Source organism: Neltuma alba, unplaced genomic scaffold (assembly GCF_004799145.2).
Source record: "Neltuma alba isolate B1F8T4 unplaced genomic scaffold, ASM479914v2 tig00012505_pilon, whole genome shotgun sequence".
NCBI classification, from domain to species: Eukaryota; Viridiplantae; Streptophyta; class Magnoliopsida; order Fabales; family Fabaceae; genus Neltuma; species Neltuma alba.
The window spans coordinates 1,002,177-1,017,300 of record NW_021636973.1 but is presented as its reverse complement, the minus strand read 5'-3'; the positions used below and the strand labels follow the sequence as shown (position 1 = coordinate 1,017,300).

General features: G+C 30.2%; 2 protein-coding genes across 2 annotated transcripts; both read left to right on the top strand.

The window, feature by feature from the left end:
- The first annotated feature begins 5,223 nt into the window (after positions 1-5,223).
- LOC114727703 (pentatricopeptide repeat-containing protein At1g62930, chloroplastic-like) lies at positions 5,224-7,117 on the top strand. The gene is made up of 2 exons (XM_028914410.1): positions 5,224-5,894; positions 6,051-7,117. Exons 1-2 carry the CDS (start codon positions 5,278-5,280, stop codon positions 6,937-6,939), a joined length of 1,506 nt encoding a protein of 501 aa, XP_028770243.1. The 5' UTR covers positions 5,224-5,277; the 3' UTR covers positions 6,940-7,117.
- Positions 7,118-12,284: 5,167 nt separating this feature from the next.
- Positions 12,285-13,193, top strand: LOC114727671 (pentatricopeptide repeat-containing protein At1g12300, mitochondrial-like). The gene has a single exon (XM_028914361.1). It carries the CDS (start codon positions 12,285-12,287, stop codon positions 13,191-13,193), a length of 909 nt encoding a protein of 302 aa, XP_028770194.1.
- Positions 13,194-15,124: the final 1,931 nt, after the last annotated feature.

Sequence of the window (15,124 nt, the reverse complement as noted above, 5' to 3'; positions counted from 1 at the left end):
AAGTGGTAGTAGGGGAGAGTTAAAGATAAATTAAATAATTTTTGCACAAAACTGAGACAGTCTCAGTAAAATGCTGCTTTCGAGTCTGTGAACCATTAGATCGGACTGAAATTTGGTCAGCTGGTCTTAGATTTCATACTCATTAGTTTCAACAGTTGGATCGTCAATTCAATATCTAAGTTACAAGTTATTAGGTATTTTTTATTTATTTTTTAAGATTTGGTAGATAGAATACTAGATAGTAAATTAGTTTTTTTAAATTTGTTTACCGTTGGATTAACCTGAAATTTAGGGAGTAGACTTGTAACATGTAAGACATTAAATTCAACGGTTGGATTAATGATTAGACTTCTACAGTAAGAATAAATTAACTCATATTGAGATTGCCTGTCTAAATTCTTTGAAGATAGAACATAAGCTATAGATTGAGGGTTCTCTATCTAGGTTATGAATTTGGTGATTCAAATGATATAATTTAATAATTAAAGATAACGTAAGTTAAGGGAACCTAAGAATTGAATATAAATAATCATATATATATTCTTACCCCAGACCTTAGAAAGAGCATTTCGAGCTAGAATTTCGAGTAATAGCTGAAGGTATTAGAGGGAGCGTTAAAGGTTAAAAATTTATGAGTAGTTTACTTTAACACTGTAGAAATAATGTTTTAATTTCAATTGTAGATATAAACCCTATTGTGGTATTTTTGAGTACGAGCCTCTTTTGTACTTGACTGTTAGCTAGGAGACCAGGTAACTAAATTTTTATCTGTTACATGCATTGGTACGAGGTTGGTGAGTGATTTACCAAGTTTTGTATACATATATTATGTTTTATATAAACGGTCTTGTGAGATACTATTTTGAAAAGGATTGAAATTGTTTGTATTGTTAGAAATTAATGATTCTGACTATGAGGTGTTATTTTGAAATTAAGTTGATTATGCATATAAATGTGTTATTTTGAACCATGTGCATCTAGTTTGGGTGGGGGAAGGAGATGATTGGAGTTAGAGATTTATATATTTACCATGTGGTATCAGTCTCCATACAGAGCTCTATGGTTGGCCACTATTATTGTCCCATTAATTCTTCAAGGGACTGCGACACCCCACTAGTTCTTCGAGAGGGCCCATGGTCCACCGAGTGCTTTATGGTCTTTGGCCAATCCATATCACTCGTGTGATGAGCTTGTCAAAGTAACCAGTCAAATAAAAAGAATTTAGCCCATGGGTCCAGTCGGCAGAAATAAGGAGGATATAAGGATGGATTTGGATTCATAGATTGCATATGACATGGTATCTTCAGTTGATATTTATATCTTTGAATAAAATAGAAAGTATATTATCTCTTTTGAAATTTATCAGTTGTATGAGATTGGCGGAAATATTCGACTTATATATGGTTAGTGTGAGTTTAACTGTTAAATAAATGTCTATTGACTGTTATTAACTCTGTGTATTCCACTTGACACCTCGCTAGCCCATGCTAGTGTGTGTGATAGATAGGAATTTAATTACTAAAACGTTGTTTTATCCCTATTTTTAACATTTTTCAGGTGAAAGTTTTAGAGGAGGGATGTCAGGGGAGGCTTAGGAGGAGTAAAGCTACATTAGCAAATTGTAGCGTTTCCTTGATTTATGAGTTATGTTGTTTCATGTATACTGCCACCTTAAGATAAATTGTTTTTAATTGATTCATGCATTGTCATGTCTCATGTCCTTTGAGTTGTACTATTGTTGTATGTGTGCTAGTAGTTAGCCAGATGCCTAGGATCGTATGTGATTTGTTTATGAATTTATTATAAAGTATGAATTAAGATTTAATTCTTAATATTTTGATTTATGAGGTATATTATATGTTGTTTTATGACCATATTATATAAGATTGATCATTTCTTATATAGTTTGTATTTGAATGAGTTAGGAAAAGTTTTTTTATCCGTGATAGGATGTATGATTGGGTGCTGCTCTTTTCTATCACAGATAACAATATTATATAATTAGTTAGTGTAGATGATTGTGATATAACTTAAATTTGTATTTAGCATGATTGGGTTATAAAAAGTTATTTCTTAAAGTTACTATGGAAAAGTTAAGTTTATCGGCTTATTTAGAAAGGTTGTTTCACACTCAAAGCTCAGACTTTTATAGTCTAGCTTATAGTGTGAGCTTAGAGGATCCAACCGACCCGACCCCGAGATTCGACCCGATATGTTTCTTGATCCATTCTCTATTTATTCTGATAGAACTTATAGATATCGTTTGGTAAAAAGTATTGAAAATTAAGAATAGGGAGTGGGATTGGGATTGAAAAATTTACTAAAAGAATATTTAGCATAAGAGATTACTTGTTGTAAGGGATTAACCAAACCCATATATGTAGGATTAGAAAATACAATGGGGAGAAGTGGTATTCCCCAATCTCACCTCTATGGGTTTGTTTAATCCCATATAACAAGTCATTACTCATACTAAATACTATTTTAATGATTTTTCTCAATTATAATCCCAACCCCAATCCCTCATTTTCAATACTTTGTACCAAAGGGGATCATAAGTCCTCGATGGAATCATTTACGTGCATGGAGCCTCTTGGAGATTCCAACATACACCTTCTACGCAACAACTCAAACAACAAATTCCAAAAAGTTCCAAAAGTCGAATTCTCTCACGGAAAAAATGTTGAAACTAACTAGGTATTGGAAATTCCAGAACCCATTCATAAACCACTGAGACAAAGCCTTGCTGCAACAACCAGATTCAATCGTGACCAATTGAATCAAGTACTAGTCACATGTTTAGTATGAAGAGGTGATAAAATCAAAGAATAAAAAAAAAAACAACGGCAAGCTAGTATCATTCGGTGAAACTAATATATAGGATCAACTAACTGAATCGATCATATAATTTTTTATTTTTATTTTTAAATTTTAATTTGTGTTTATAAGCTATGATTCTTGCATGTATTATTAGAAAGAATTCAGTAAGGGGGAAAAATAGGCAAGATACATCTATGTATGTATGTACATATGTATATTTTAAGATTAAGAATTATAAAATAAGTGTACAAATATATATTAATTGAAAAATATGGAGTATTGATGAATATTGCTTTTATAATTATGCTCTTCTGGTCCTAAATATAAGACTCATTTTTTAGTGTAAATATACTCGTATATTACTTTTATTTGAATTCAATTATTAAATCTTATTATTAGAAGTGGTTATTTCTTTATATTTTAAGCTAATATCATTTAAAATATATTAACTTTTGTCATGATTGGTTTATTAAAGCTAATCCATCATCCAATCATCAAACCCCAAATGAATGTCTCAATTTGTTTGATGGTGGATTCGATTTTTTTAACATTGAATCAATGACCATTAATGGGAAATCTTGGGAAGTAACAAAAAAATTGACAATTTAAATGTATTTTTTTCCCATTATAAAAGATTTGACACTGAGGCTTATCAAATTCTTTTTTCCCACAACTCTTACTTATTATCAAAGATAATATCAAATTCTTTTTTCTCACAACTCTTACTTATTATCAAAGATAATATATACAATTTCTTATTCTTAACATAAGAGTTAGATAATTAATTTAAAAAGATTAAAAAAATAAATTAAATTAGTTAATTGTAATAAATATGAGTTGACTTTCTTAAACTATTAGTGCATTAGAACTCTTCATTGATGAGAATTCCTTACAATTAATAAAAATATTTTTTAGAAAACATTATAAATTTAAGAGACAAAGTATATTGAAATCTTATATCTAGAACCAAATCTAATAGCTAATTAACTCTTATATTAAAGACCCAAGATAGTACTCATCCGGTCCTTAATATAAGACCTATTTAACTAATTTGATTAAATTAAGGAAGTTAGGTAAGTTAGTTCATTATAAAAAAAAATATGACGTATTTTTCCTAAAACACCATAATTATCTTTTTTAATATCCTCCTTCCATTTTCTACTTGATTATGGTTGAGTGAATATCCATAAAGATAATTTAGAAAAAATTGATAAATATGAAAAATAAGTCTTATATTCGTATCAAAATCAACTTAATAATTAGATTCAGTCTTAAGGACCAGAGGAGTATTTGTTACCTGTGCTAACCTAAGATTACGTTATTGTTGATTTCTTCATATTTTCAAAAACATTGTGCTTAAAGACCCATTCTTTTTTCAGGCCGAAAAGAAGGCCCATGGTGTCTCTCCTTTCTTATGCTTAGAAGAAAAATCGTAGCAATGATCAATCATTATTAAGCTTGTTTGAAACTACCAATATTAAGTATGTATAAGTTAAGTTTACGGAATAAATTTTTTTAAACATATTTCTTTTGTTATTACTGATCTGTTTTTAAATAGTGCTCTTACCATCCAAAAGAAGCACCGCCACTGTAATCAGCAGCCATTCTAAAGGCTAAATAGGGCCCTCCAAATGCTTTCAGCGAATTAAGCGGTTCATTTTCTTAATATTTTGGAATTTATCAATTTATAGCCAGTACTAGTGTAGCCCAGTATCCGTAGAATGAGATGCAACTGAATGGCCCTTGCCCATGAATTGTTCCAAAAAAAGATACTCATATATGATTAAAACTGAAACAAAACTAGAATGTATTTTATTAGTTAAAAAAGCTAAAGATATTTTAGAAAAAAACTCCAAAAAAATAACTGTTAAATTTCAAATTTCTAAATAAAAATTATTATAAAAATATTATGTTATTTGTTTTTTGAATATAATTTACAAATGTAGTAACTAATACTGACTTTAAATTTTAAAATTTGACAGTGATTTTTAAAAATTTGTATTATATATATAGAAAGTATTTTTATTGAGAGAATTACAATTAAGTCCTAAGAAAGAATTTAATTACTATAAAATCTTAACGACAACTGAGCAGCTTATACTAACAAATTTTTAAAAAAAATAACAAATGGTCACTTGTTATTAAAATTTTTTGATAATTTTTTTTAACGCGAGACTTTATAATTCTGTTTATTTTTAATTCAAGTCCACCTAACTGGAAAAATTTTCAATCATGAAACTTTCGCTCATTTTTTCATGTTCAAACTAACATATAATAAATGTAAGGAAATTTTTTTTTTGGAATGAGGAATGAGCTGCCACAGGCTTCAATGTACCAAAAAAACAAAAACAAACAAACAAACGGGCTTCAGAACTTCGGCCAGAGTGATTCGTCAGAGTTCTGGTCCCTCCCGCTCAGTCTTGTCTCTCGATGCGTTGAAGCATCTGAAAGTTAAAGATGATCTTCGGCAGGGCTTCAAGGTATGCCTTCCCCAAATTTCATTTATTTTCTGCATCATCTTCAACTTTGTTCCTTCTTTCTCCTTCATATGCCCTTATTCTCCCCTTTCGGTTCCATTCTTATTCGACAAATCCTCAGAGTATCGAAGAGGCTCTTTCCTCTTTTAATCGCTTGCTTAATGTGCGCCCCCCACCCTTTATAGTTCAACTTAATAAGATCTTAGGATCTGTTGCAAAGTTGAAACATTATCAAACTGTTATCTCTCTTTTCAAACAAGCACAATCTAAGGACTTCACGCCAGATTTGGTTACACTGAGCATCTTGATTAACTGTTACTGCCATGTGGGTCAGATGACTTTTGCTTTCTCTGCCTTAGGCAAGATTCTTAAGATAGGCTGTCGGCCAGATACGGTTACTCTGACTACACTAATGAAGGGCCTCTGTATCAATAATGAGGTTGGGAAAGCCTTGGATTTTCATGATGATCTGATAGCAAAAGGGTTCCAATTAGATATAGTCAGTTATGGCACACTTGTAAATGGACTATGCAAGACGGAGAAAACAAGAGCTGCCCTTAAATTGCTGCAAAAAATGGCGAGAGGGCCGGTTAAGCCTAATCTTATTATTTATAGTACGATTATTGATGGCTTTTCCAGAGAAAGACTTATAACTGAAGCGTGTGATTTATTTCATGAAATGATTGATCATGGTATGTCTCCCAATATTGTGACCTACAACTCTCTCATATGTGGTTTTTGTGTCATGAGTAAATGGTCAGACGCTGCAAAATTGTTTAATCAAATGAGACTTGAAGGCATCAACCCTAATGATTGTACTTTTAATATATTGGTTGATGCATTTTGTAAGGAAGGAAGTGTCACCAAAGCTGAAGCTGTTGTTGGCTTGATGATGAAGTGTGGTGTAAGACCTAATGTAGTTACTTATAGCACTTTAATGGATGGTTACTGTTTGATTAATAATGTTAGTGAGTCAAGGAATCTATTCAACAAGATGGTCCACAGTGGTTTGGCTCCTAATGTTATTAGTTATAGTATTTTAATTAATGGACTCTGTAAAATCAAGATGATGGATGAGGCCGTGGATCTCTTTATGGAGATGAAGAGCAAAAATTTGACTCCCAATATTGTCACCTATAGCTCTCTTGTTGATGGTTTGTGCAAATCTGGTAAAATGTCCTATGTGCAGGATATTATTTATGAGATGTATGATAGAGGTCAGCCCTCAGATATAATATTTTATAGTATCTTGTTGGATGGATTGTGCAAAAGTGGTCATCTTGATCAGGCTATCACATTATTTCAGCGAATTGTTGACCAGAAAATTCAGCCTAATACATACACATATACTATACTTATTAGTGGTTTGTGCAAAGCTGGTAGATTGAATGATGCGCGACAGATTTTCCATTATCTTTTGGTCAATGGCTATCCTTTGGATGTCCAATCATATACTGCAATGATGAATGGACTCTGTAAAGAGGGCTTGTTTGATGAGGTTAAGGCATTCCTTTCTACAATGAAGGAGAATGGATGCTCACCTGATTCTGTAACCTTTGATAGAATTATTAGGCCTCTTTTGGAAAGAGGTGACAATGATAAGGCAAAGGATCTACTAGATGAAATGTTCACTAGAGTTTAAGGTTAGATATTTTCCTTCAGAATTATTTGATTGCTGATACTCACTTTTGTGGTGAAATTTGTTGTAATATCGAACAGATTTGTTTCTTTTAAGTAAGCTTTGGGTAGATCTACCGAAGCGTGTGCTTTATCAGCATATTTGGTATTCTACTTTTTAATGCTGCAATACCTTATAAGCACGGATTCCATTGACATGTTAACTTCATTTTATGAAACAAGACAGGTAATATGAGGATTATATCATGCATTATTATTTTGTAACTTTTTCCCCCTTATATTTGCACCCAAACCGGATGAGGCGAGCATAGTGCAGTACTAAAGAAGGAGACATCACAGCATGGTTTAGTGCGTAACATCCCTTGAGAAGTAACTTGGTATTCTGGACAAAGCCAATCCTTCTGAAACTTGTACTATAATTCATCAAGTACCCGAAAAAACAGAATATAATGATCTCTTCCTTTGTAAGCTATAGAGTCTGTGGCTACAAACGAAAACTTCTTTTAACTAACTCCTGACATGTGGCATTAATGCTTGGTCATTATAACTTAGATTACAGCACAATATAATGATCTCTTCTGATATGTGGCCTTCAAATCGTACATATTGACTTCTGCATGACCCAAGTTATGGAGTTTCTGGATACAGAAGCATATTTCTTTTACCTAACTTACGATATACTGGCTGCATAATTGATGGGAGACCGTTCGTTGTGTAGGTGAGGTTGAGCAATGTATTTATCAGTCTAATTGTGTTGATCTAACAAATGCTGCAAGTCAGTTGAACCAACTTTGAAAAATGTCTTTATGAGCAGTAGAATGATAAGGCATAGGATTAGCTTCTTTTAAGTGATTTTGTACTGTTTGAAATAAACATACAAAAAAGAAAATCTGAAAGCATGATTGAGTTTATTTCGATCTAATCAGTTGAGCCAGCTAGATTGCTCAAGTTTGAAAAGCTTCAAATAGACACATTAGCTCAATTCTAAATATAAGAGCTAGTTACCAACAAGTGTTTGTTTTTTTTTTTTATCTGATCAAGTGTTTGTTTAAATGGAAGGAACTTGGACACATTAAATGTCATGTCTTAGGTTTGATTCTTAGTGTGTATGGAAAAAACACTGTTGAGAGGGGTCTTTGCTACGACATCGGATAATACCCCGAAAGATTAGTGTCTTACCGTTCGGGTGGGAGGATGCTTTGGATAACCAAATATATATATATAAGAGCTAGTTTGTGCTACAAACTAACTCTTATATTTAAGACCCAAGGCTAGTATCATATTTATGTGTCTATACTCATATCATAAAATTTTTGTAATTGTCGTATCTTACATGTATGTATTGTATCTAACACACACTTGTGAATTTTTCTTTTTATTAGAAAATTGAAAATAAATTATGCAACATAGACGACATAATGTATTTGTGAATTCATTGTGCTTATTTTTTATTGAAAAAGCTGTTAAGTCTTGATCATCTACGTAATTGTTAGGGCCAAAGTTTATTTTTACAACTGAAGTATTTTGTATAGGCATTATTCACTTTAAATTCAAAGGTGATCCGCTATAACCTTGCTCTAAGTTCTTGAAAATTTTTAGCCAAAAAAAAAATCCTAAAATTTAAGTAATGTTGCATTTCATTTAGAAATACACATTAACTAGAATTATCAAATAAGATAATCCAAATAACTAATTTTATCATATTTCTATAATACTTTTCTTATTTAAAATATTAGAAAACTTCGTTAACTTTAAAAATATCAAGAGAATATCATTGTCTCAGTTATTTGATAATAATATTAATACCAATAATTATAAATATTGCTGCAATTCATATAAATTTTTATAAGAAAAAGTCAAATTTTTTTTAGAAAAAGTCTAAACCTCCTTTAATTTTTTCAAAGTTTGGTGATATATGTATGGTTAAAAGTTAAACCAAATAGATTGTAGGAATATGTCAATTGTCATATATAGACTTCGGATTAGTATGATTGATAAATCTATATAAGATAGGTTTGATAATTGCCTGTGATCATTCACATTTCCAGTGGCATAATTTTAATAAACTTATCAGTGCTATTTTTGCTTTTACAATATTTATTTCATTAACAAAATTTCAATAAATTACTGACATTCAGTTCCAAAATCAGACAACAAATTGCTAATTAAAATTATCACTCCAACAATATCCTTCCTCTCGTTGGAGATATGACGTTTTCTTTGAGAAGCCTGGTCTCAGTGAATTTGATCGAGAACCATTCTTTTGAGTGGATTCATACTACTTGTGCTTCTTAATACTATTTCTAATTATTAATATAAGAACTAGTTATCTAATTTGAATAGATTAAAAAAAACTAGTTAAGTTAGTTATTTGTAATAAACAGGAGTTGTATTTTTTATAATATTCTTACTAATCAAGTATATTGGCTAGAATTATCATTATTGTAAGAATCACCTTAGGAAAAAAATGGATTAATATGAGAGATAAATTGGATTATAGTTTTATATTTAGAATAAAAATAAAAGTTAAACGAGCTCTTATATTAAGAACCGAGGCAAGTAGAAGAGTTAGTTGACTAATTTGAGTAGATTAAGAAAGTTTAAAAAGTCTAAAGTTAGTTATTTGTAATAAATAATTTATTTTTTCTATAATATCTTTACTAATAATATGTATTAGCTAAAACTACTATTTGATTAAATATTTAACATATGTAACTAATACAAGGATTGCTTTGAAAGGAATAAATAAATATGAGAGACAAAGTGGATTGAGATTTTATATTTTAGGCTAAACTAAAAGTTGAAATAGCTCGAGGTAATATATTATTGGCAAGAAAATTTCGATTAAGAACCACAGTTGAGAATTTATTTCAAATAATCTCCAAAACATTCTGAAATGTCACTGCAGGACCAAAGGACCAAACTGAAATTAAAATTAAGAGTAATATTACAATAGTACCCCTCATTTTTATTTTTTTAAAAAATAAATATTAATGGTCGTTGGAGTTTTGGCCATCTGCACTTCAGTGGCCGCCGCCGGAGGTTGGAGTTCTGGTGGCTGCTACCACCACTGTAGCTCCGGTGGGCGGAATATTTTTTTTTAAAAAATAATGTGGCTAAGGAAAGGTTTGAACCCATATCCTATTGGCACATCAAAAGTGATGTGATCACAAAGCCAACCAAACCATTTAGTCATATGATGCAAATAAAAATATATATAACAAAGCAAATACAAGTGTCCAAGTGTAAATGAATAAGTGAAATTTGACAATTTACAAGTAAAATTCAACAATTTATAACAAAAATTTGGTGATTTACCAATAATATAATGGAAATCACAACCCCAAATGCAAATGTTTAAATATAAATGAATAAGTGAAATTTGAAAATTTACAAAAAAATTTCATCAATTTACAACCCAAATTTGGCGATTCACAAAAATAAAAAGGAATTTACAACCCAAAATGTAAATGTTTGAGTGTGAATGAACAAATAAAATTTAGATATTTACAACAACAATTAAGATATTTATAACCGAATTCAACGATTCATAAGAAACATGAATACTTGTATTTGAAATTGTGAATTCTCTTTTCAGTTTTGTAATGTTTATGTTTCTTATGAATCAACGAATTTAGGTTGTAAATAGCTGAATTTTACTTGTTTATTTACATTCAAACACTTACATTTTGGGTTGTGAATTTTCTTGTGTTTCTTGTGAATAGTCGAATTTGGGTTGTAAATCTATAAACTTTTGTTATAAATCTTCAAATTTCATTTGCTCATTTACACTTAAATATTACAGTTGGGGTTGCGAATTCCATTATGTTATTTGTAAATTGTTAAATTTCATTTGTTCACTTACACTTGGATACTTGCTTTTGTTTTGTTATATATATTTATTTGCATTATATGACTAAATTTTTATTTGCATTATATATATTTTTATTTGCATAATAGGGGGTGTTTAGAAGCACTCAAAAGTGCTCCTCCGCAAAACGAGACAAACTTCTCCACATATTTATTTCGTATACCGTAAAAGCACTTTTAAAATCATGGTTTAATTTCTACCTAAACACCTTGGTGTGTCAATGGGTTATGAGTTCAAACCTTCCATTGGCCACCTTATTTTAAAAAAAAAATCTTCTGGCCACCGGAGCTATAGTAATGGCCATTTAAGAGCTAGTGGCCGGACCTCCGACCTCCAGTGATCTGAACTCCGGCGACCATTAATATTTATTTAAAAAAAAATAAAATGAGGGGTATTATTGTAATCTTACTCTTAATTTTAATTTTAGTTTGGTCCGTTGGTCCTGCAGTGACATTTCAGAATGTTTTGAGGGCTGTTTGAAATAAATTTTCAACTGCAGTCCTTAAATGAAATTTTCCCTATTATTGGCGAATGACGTTCAGAAGGACTCTCAACAATCCTGGTTGATCCTAATGTGTTCTGCCACCTGTGTGTAGTTTTTTTATTTTTTTATTTTCAGTTCTTATGTTCTTTTGCTTTGTTATTTGTCATCTTTTATTTGTAGGACTTTGCACCTTATTTTATATAAATATATATTTTCATTGGCAGAAAAAAAAATTTTCAATAAATTTCAATGCTTATATGACATAATTTTCTTCTCATGGCTTGTCGCCAGGAAAATCATATCAATTCTCAGCTTTAATCTTGAATTTTATTATCTCCAATACTTAGTATATAAGGGTTTCATAATTGATTAGAATAAATTAAAAAAATTAGTTAAATTAATTATTTGTTAGAATGTGTGTTTCTTCTTCTAGAATATTCCTCTTATTTTTAGACGCAATATGTATAATTAATAGGAATAATTTTAAAAAAATCTCGTAAATCTGAAAAAATAACAAGAAAATATGAATTGAATTTTAAAATGATAAATAAGTAATTTTAACAGATGTTAAAATCATTACAAAATAGTCAAAACCATTATAAAAATACTTATTTATCTTTTTAAAATTTAACAAATATTTTTTGTGATTTGTGTTAAAAATTTAGAAGGAAAAATGAATTAAAATATTAAATTTAGGATCAAGATAAATTTCTCATTTATCTTTTAAAATTTAATATGAGGAGTAGCATTAATTATTGATTATACAGTTGTTGTTTTTTTTAAAATAGTTTTGTTTAAATAAAATAATAGTAGCAGATTACAGAGGACGCCATGCGGCAAGATGCAAGTTCGTATAAGCCGGAAGAAAGAGAAGATGAACAAAAAGTTCGGTTTTGGCCAAAAGAAAAAACGAAAGGTTTTGGGGTTTTAAGCCGGCTTCGACTACTTTTCTTGTCTCCTCTGGTCAATCACTCGGCGGATCTGAAAGTTAAAGATGTTCTTTTGTGGAGCTTCACGGTATGGCTTCTCCAAATTTCCTTTGTTCCCTGCATCGTCTCCATCTTTATTCCCTCTTTCTACTTCATATGTCCGAACTCCCCGCTCCCGTTTCCATTCCCATTCGACAAATACTGAGATTATTGAAGAGGCTGTCTCTTCTTTCCATGGCCTGCTTCATAGGCATCCCCCACCGTCTATAGTCCAAATCACTAAAATTTTAGGATCTGTTGCAAGAATGAAACATTATACTATTGCTATCTCCCTTTTCGCACTAGCAGAATCTAAAGGATTCACGCCAGATTTGGTAACACTGAGCATCTTGATTAATTGTTACTGCCATGTGGGTCAAATTGCTTTTGCTTTCTCTGCGTTAGGCAAGATTCTTAAGATAGGCTGTCAGCCAAATACAGTTACTCTGACTACACTAATGAAGGGACTCTGTATCAATAATGAGGTCGGGAAGGCCTTGGATTTTCATGATGATCTGATAGCAAAAGGGTTTCAGTTAAATGTAGTTAGCTATGGCACACTCATCAATGGGCTTTGTAAAATTAAAAAAACAAGAGCTGCGGTTAAATTGCTTGAAAAGATGGCGAGAGGACCAGTTAAGCCAAATTTGGTTATGTATAATACTATTATTGATGGCTTTTGCAGAGAAAGACTTATAACAGAAGCATGGGATTTATTTCATCAAATGATTGATCATCGAATATGCCCTGATATTGTGACCTACAACTCTCTTATTTGTGGTTTTTGTGTCATGGGTAAATGGTCAGAAGCTGCAAAATTGTTTAATCAAATGAGACATGAAGGCATCAACCCTAATATTCATACTTTTACTATACTCGTGATGCATTTTGCAAAGAAGGAAGTGTTGCCGAAACTGAAGCTGCTGTTGGCTTGATGATGAAGTGTGGTATAAGACCTCATGTAGTTCCTTACAACACTTTAATGGATGGTTACTGTTTGATTAATAATATTAGGGCGTCAAAAAATCTATTCAACAAGATGGCCAAGAGTGGTGTATCTCTTGTCAATAATTATAAGCCCATAAGTTTGGATGTTTGTTTGTAATCATCATGTTTGTTAGCTAGGTCTTTTTATATGTGATGTGTTCTCATTGAATTCATACATCAATGTAAAAAAAAATCAATTTGAAGTCAATATGTAATAATTCATTTTATTTAAAACAAATGAAAATCACATAGATAAATAGCAGGCATTAAAAAGCATATATATGTTCATTTTCTAAACTTTTTAAGATCAGATCCATAATTAAAAGAACTCTTCAAATTCTTAAAATAAGAAATATTTGCTATTAATCATGAATTTCATACACTAATATAAAAATAAAATTAAGAGTAAGCAAAAATATAAATAGTATAGTTTATTCAAAGAATTGCATTAGCATGGGTGTAAGAGTAGGCATCACAACTCGACATGTGTTTCATTTCCTATTTAATGAAAACCATTCATACACTCTCAAAGCACGTGTTCATAATTACAAAATATTTGCTATGTACGTTATGTCATAAAAAAAAATCATCATTGGTTTCATATATAAATATAAAAACAAAATTAATAGCATGTCAATATATAAATAATACAATGTATTAAAAAGTTAAAATAACATGGGTCAACACCAAGTATAAAAAGGGGTGTACGTTAACTTTCTCATTTAGTGAAAAACAATTCTTAAACCTTTTAAGTGCAGACTAATAATCATAACTCTTAAAATTCTTAAAACAAAAAAAATATTTGCTATATATATATATATATATATATGATATGTTCTATATAAATTCATCGTTAATTTCAAAACATCAATATAAAAAAAATCCAACATTAAGTTAAAATATAAATAATGCAATTTATTTAAAAAGGTGAAAATTACATAAATATAAAATCAGACATCACAACGAGGTACGTGTTTCCTTTCCCATTTATTGAACACAATTCCTAAACTTTTATAATGTATATTCATGCTTCAACTCTAAGCATTCTAAGAATAAGAAACATTTTCTATATGTGATCTGTTTTAAATAAATTCATCATTGATTTCACACATAAATATAAAAATAAAATGAATCGAAAATAAACATATATAAATAATATAGTCTACTACTCTATTTCTATTTATAAGTCAGAAAGAGAAAACTTTTTTTGGTCTTATTTATAAAATACTAAGAGAAATTTTTTTGTATGGATGTACAATTTTACCTTTAATTTATTATTATGTTGACTTTATTTACATGAGGTATAATGTATATTAAATAGGGATAAAATTAGAAAGTTGTTGAATTTTAGACGAGAGTTAATGAAGTTTAAGGTCTTTTTTAGTCTGTGTAAAACATGTTGGAAGTGACTTATACATAAGGCTAGAAAAATATTTAAAAAGGTAAAATCGCACAAGTCAACATCATGCATTAAAAAACATCTATGTGTTCACTTTTTCACTTATTAAAAACAATGATTAAACTTTTTAAGTGCATATCTATAATTAAAATAACTCCTTAAATTCTTAAAATAAGAAATATTTTTTATATGTCATATGTTCTAAATAAATTCATCATTAACTTCATATATGAATATAAAACATAAAAAGATTAATATAACTTTTAGTCCTTCAAATTTAGGTCTATTTTGGTTTTGGTCAATGGAATTTCAAGCATGTAGTTTTAATCCTTGGAATTTATTTCGTTACAAAACATTGGTTTGAGCTAGCACAAACCAATGCTCCTTGGAATTTGAGCTAGCACAAAAAGTGGTAGTCTGGATGATGGGGCTTCTGACTTGACAAAATAAACTAATTAGGTGGCATGATTAGCTGGACAT

What these genes read in the sequence shown, in the direction of transcription:
- LOC114727671 (XM_028914361.1), top strand. Translation starts at nt 12,285, where the DNA reads ATGTTCTTTTGTGGAGCTTCACGGTATGGCTTCTCCAAATTTCCTTTG.
- LOC114727703 (XM_028914410.1), top strand. Translation starts at nt 5,278, where the DNA reads ATGATCTTCGGCAGGGCTTCAAGGTATGCCTTCCCCAAATTTCATTTA. An exon ending in GCGAGAGGGCCGGTTAAGCC is followed by an intron (nt 5,895 to 6,050) that starts TAATCTTATTAT and finishes TGTCATGAGTAA; the next exon opens with ATGGTCAGACGCTGCAAAAT.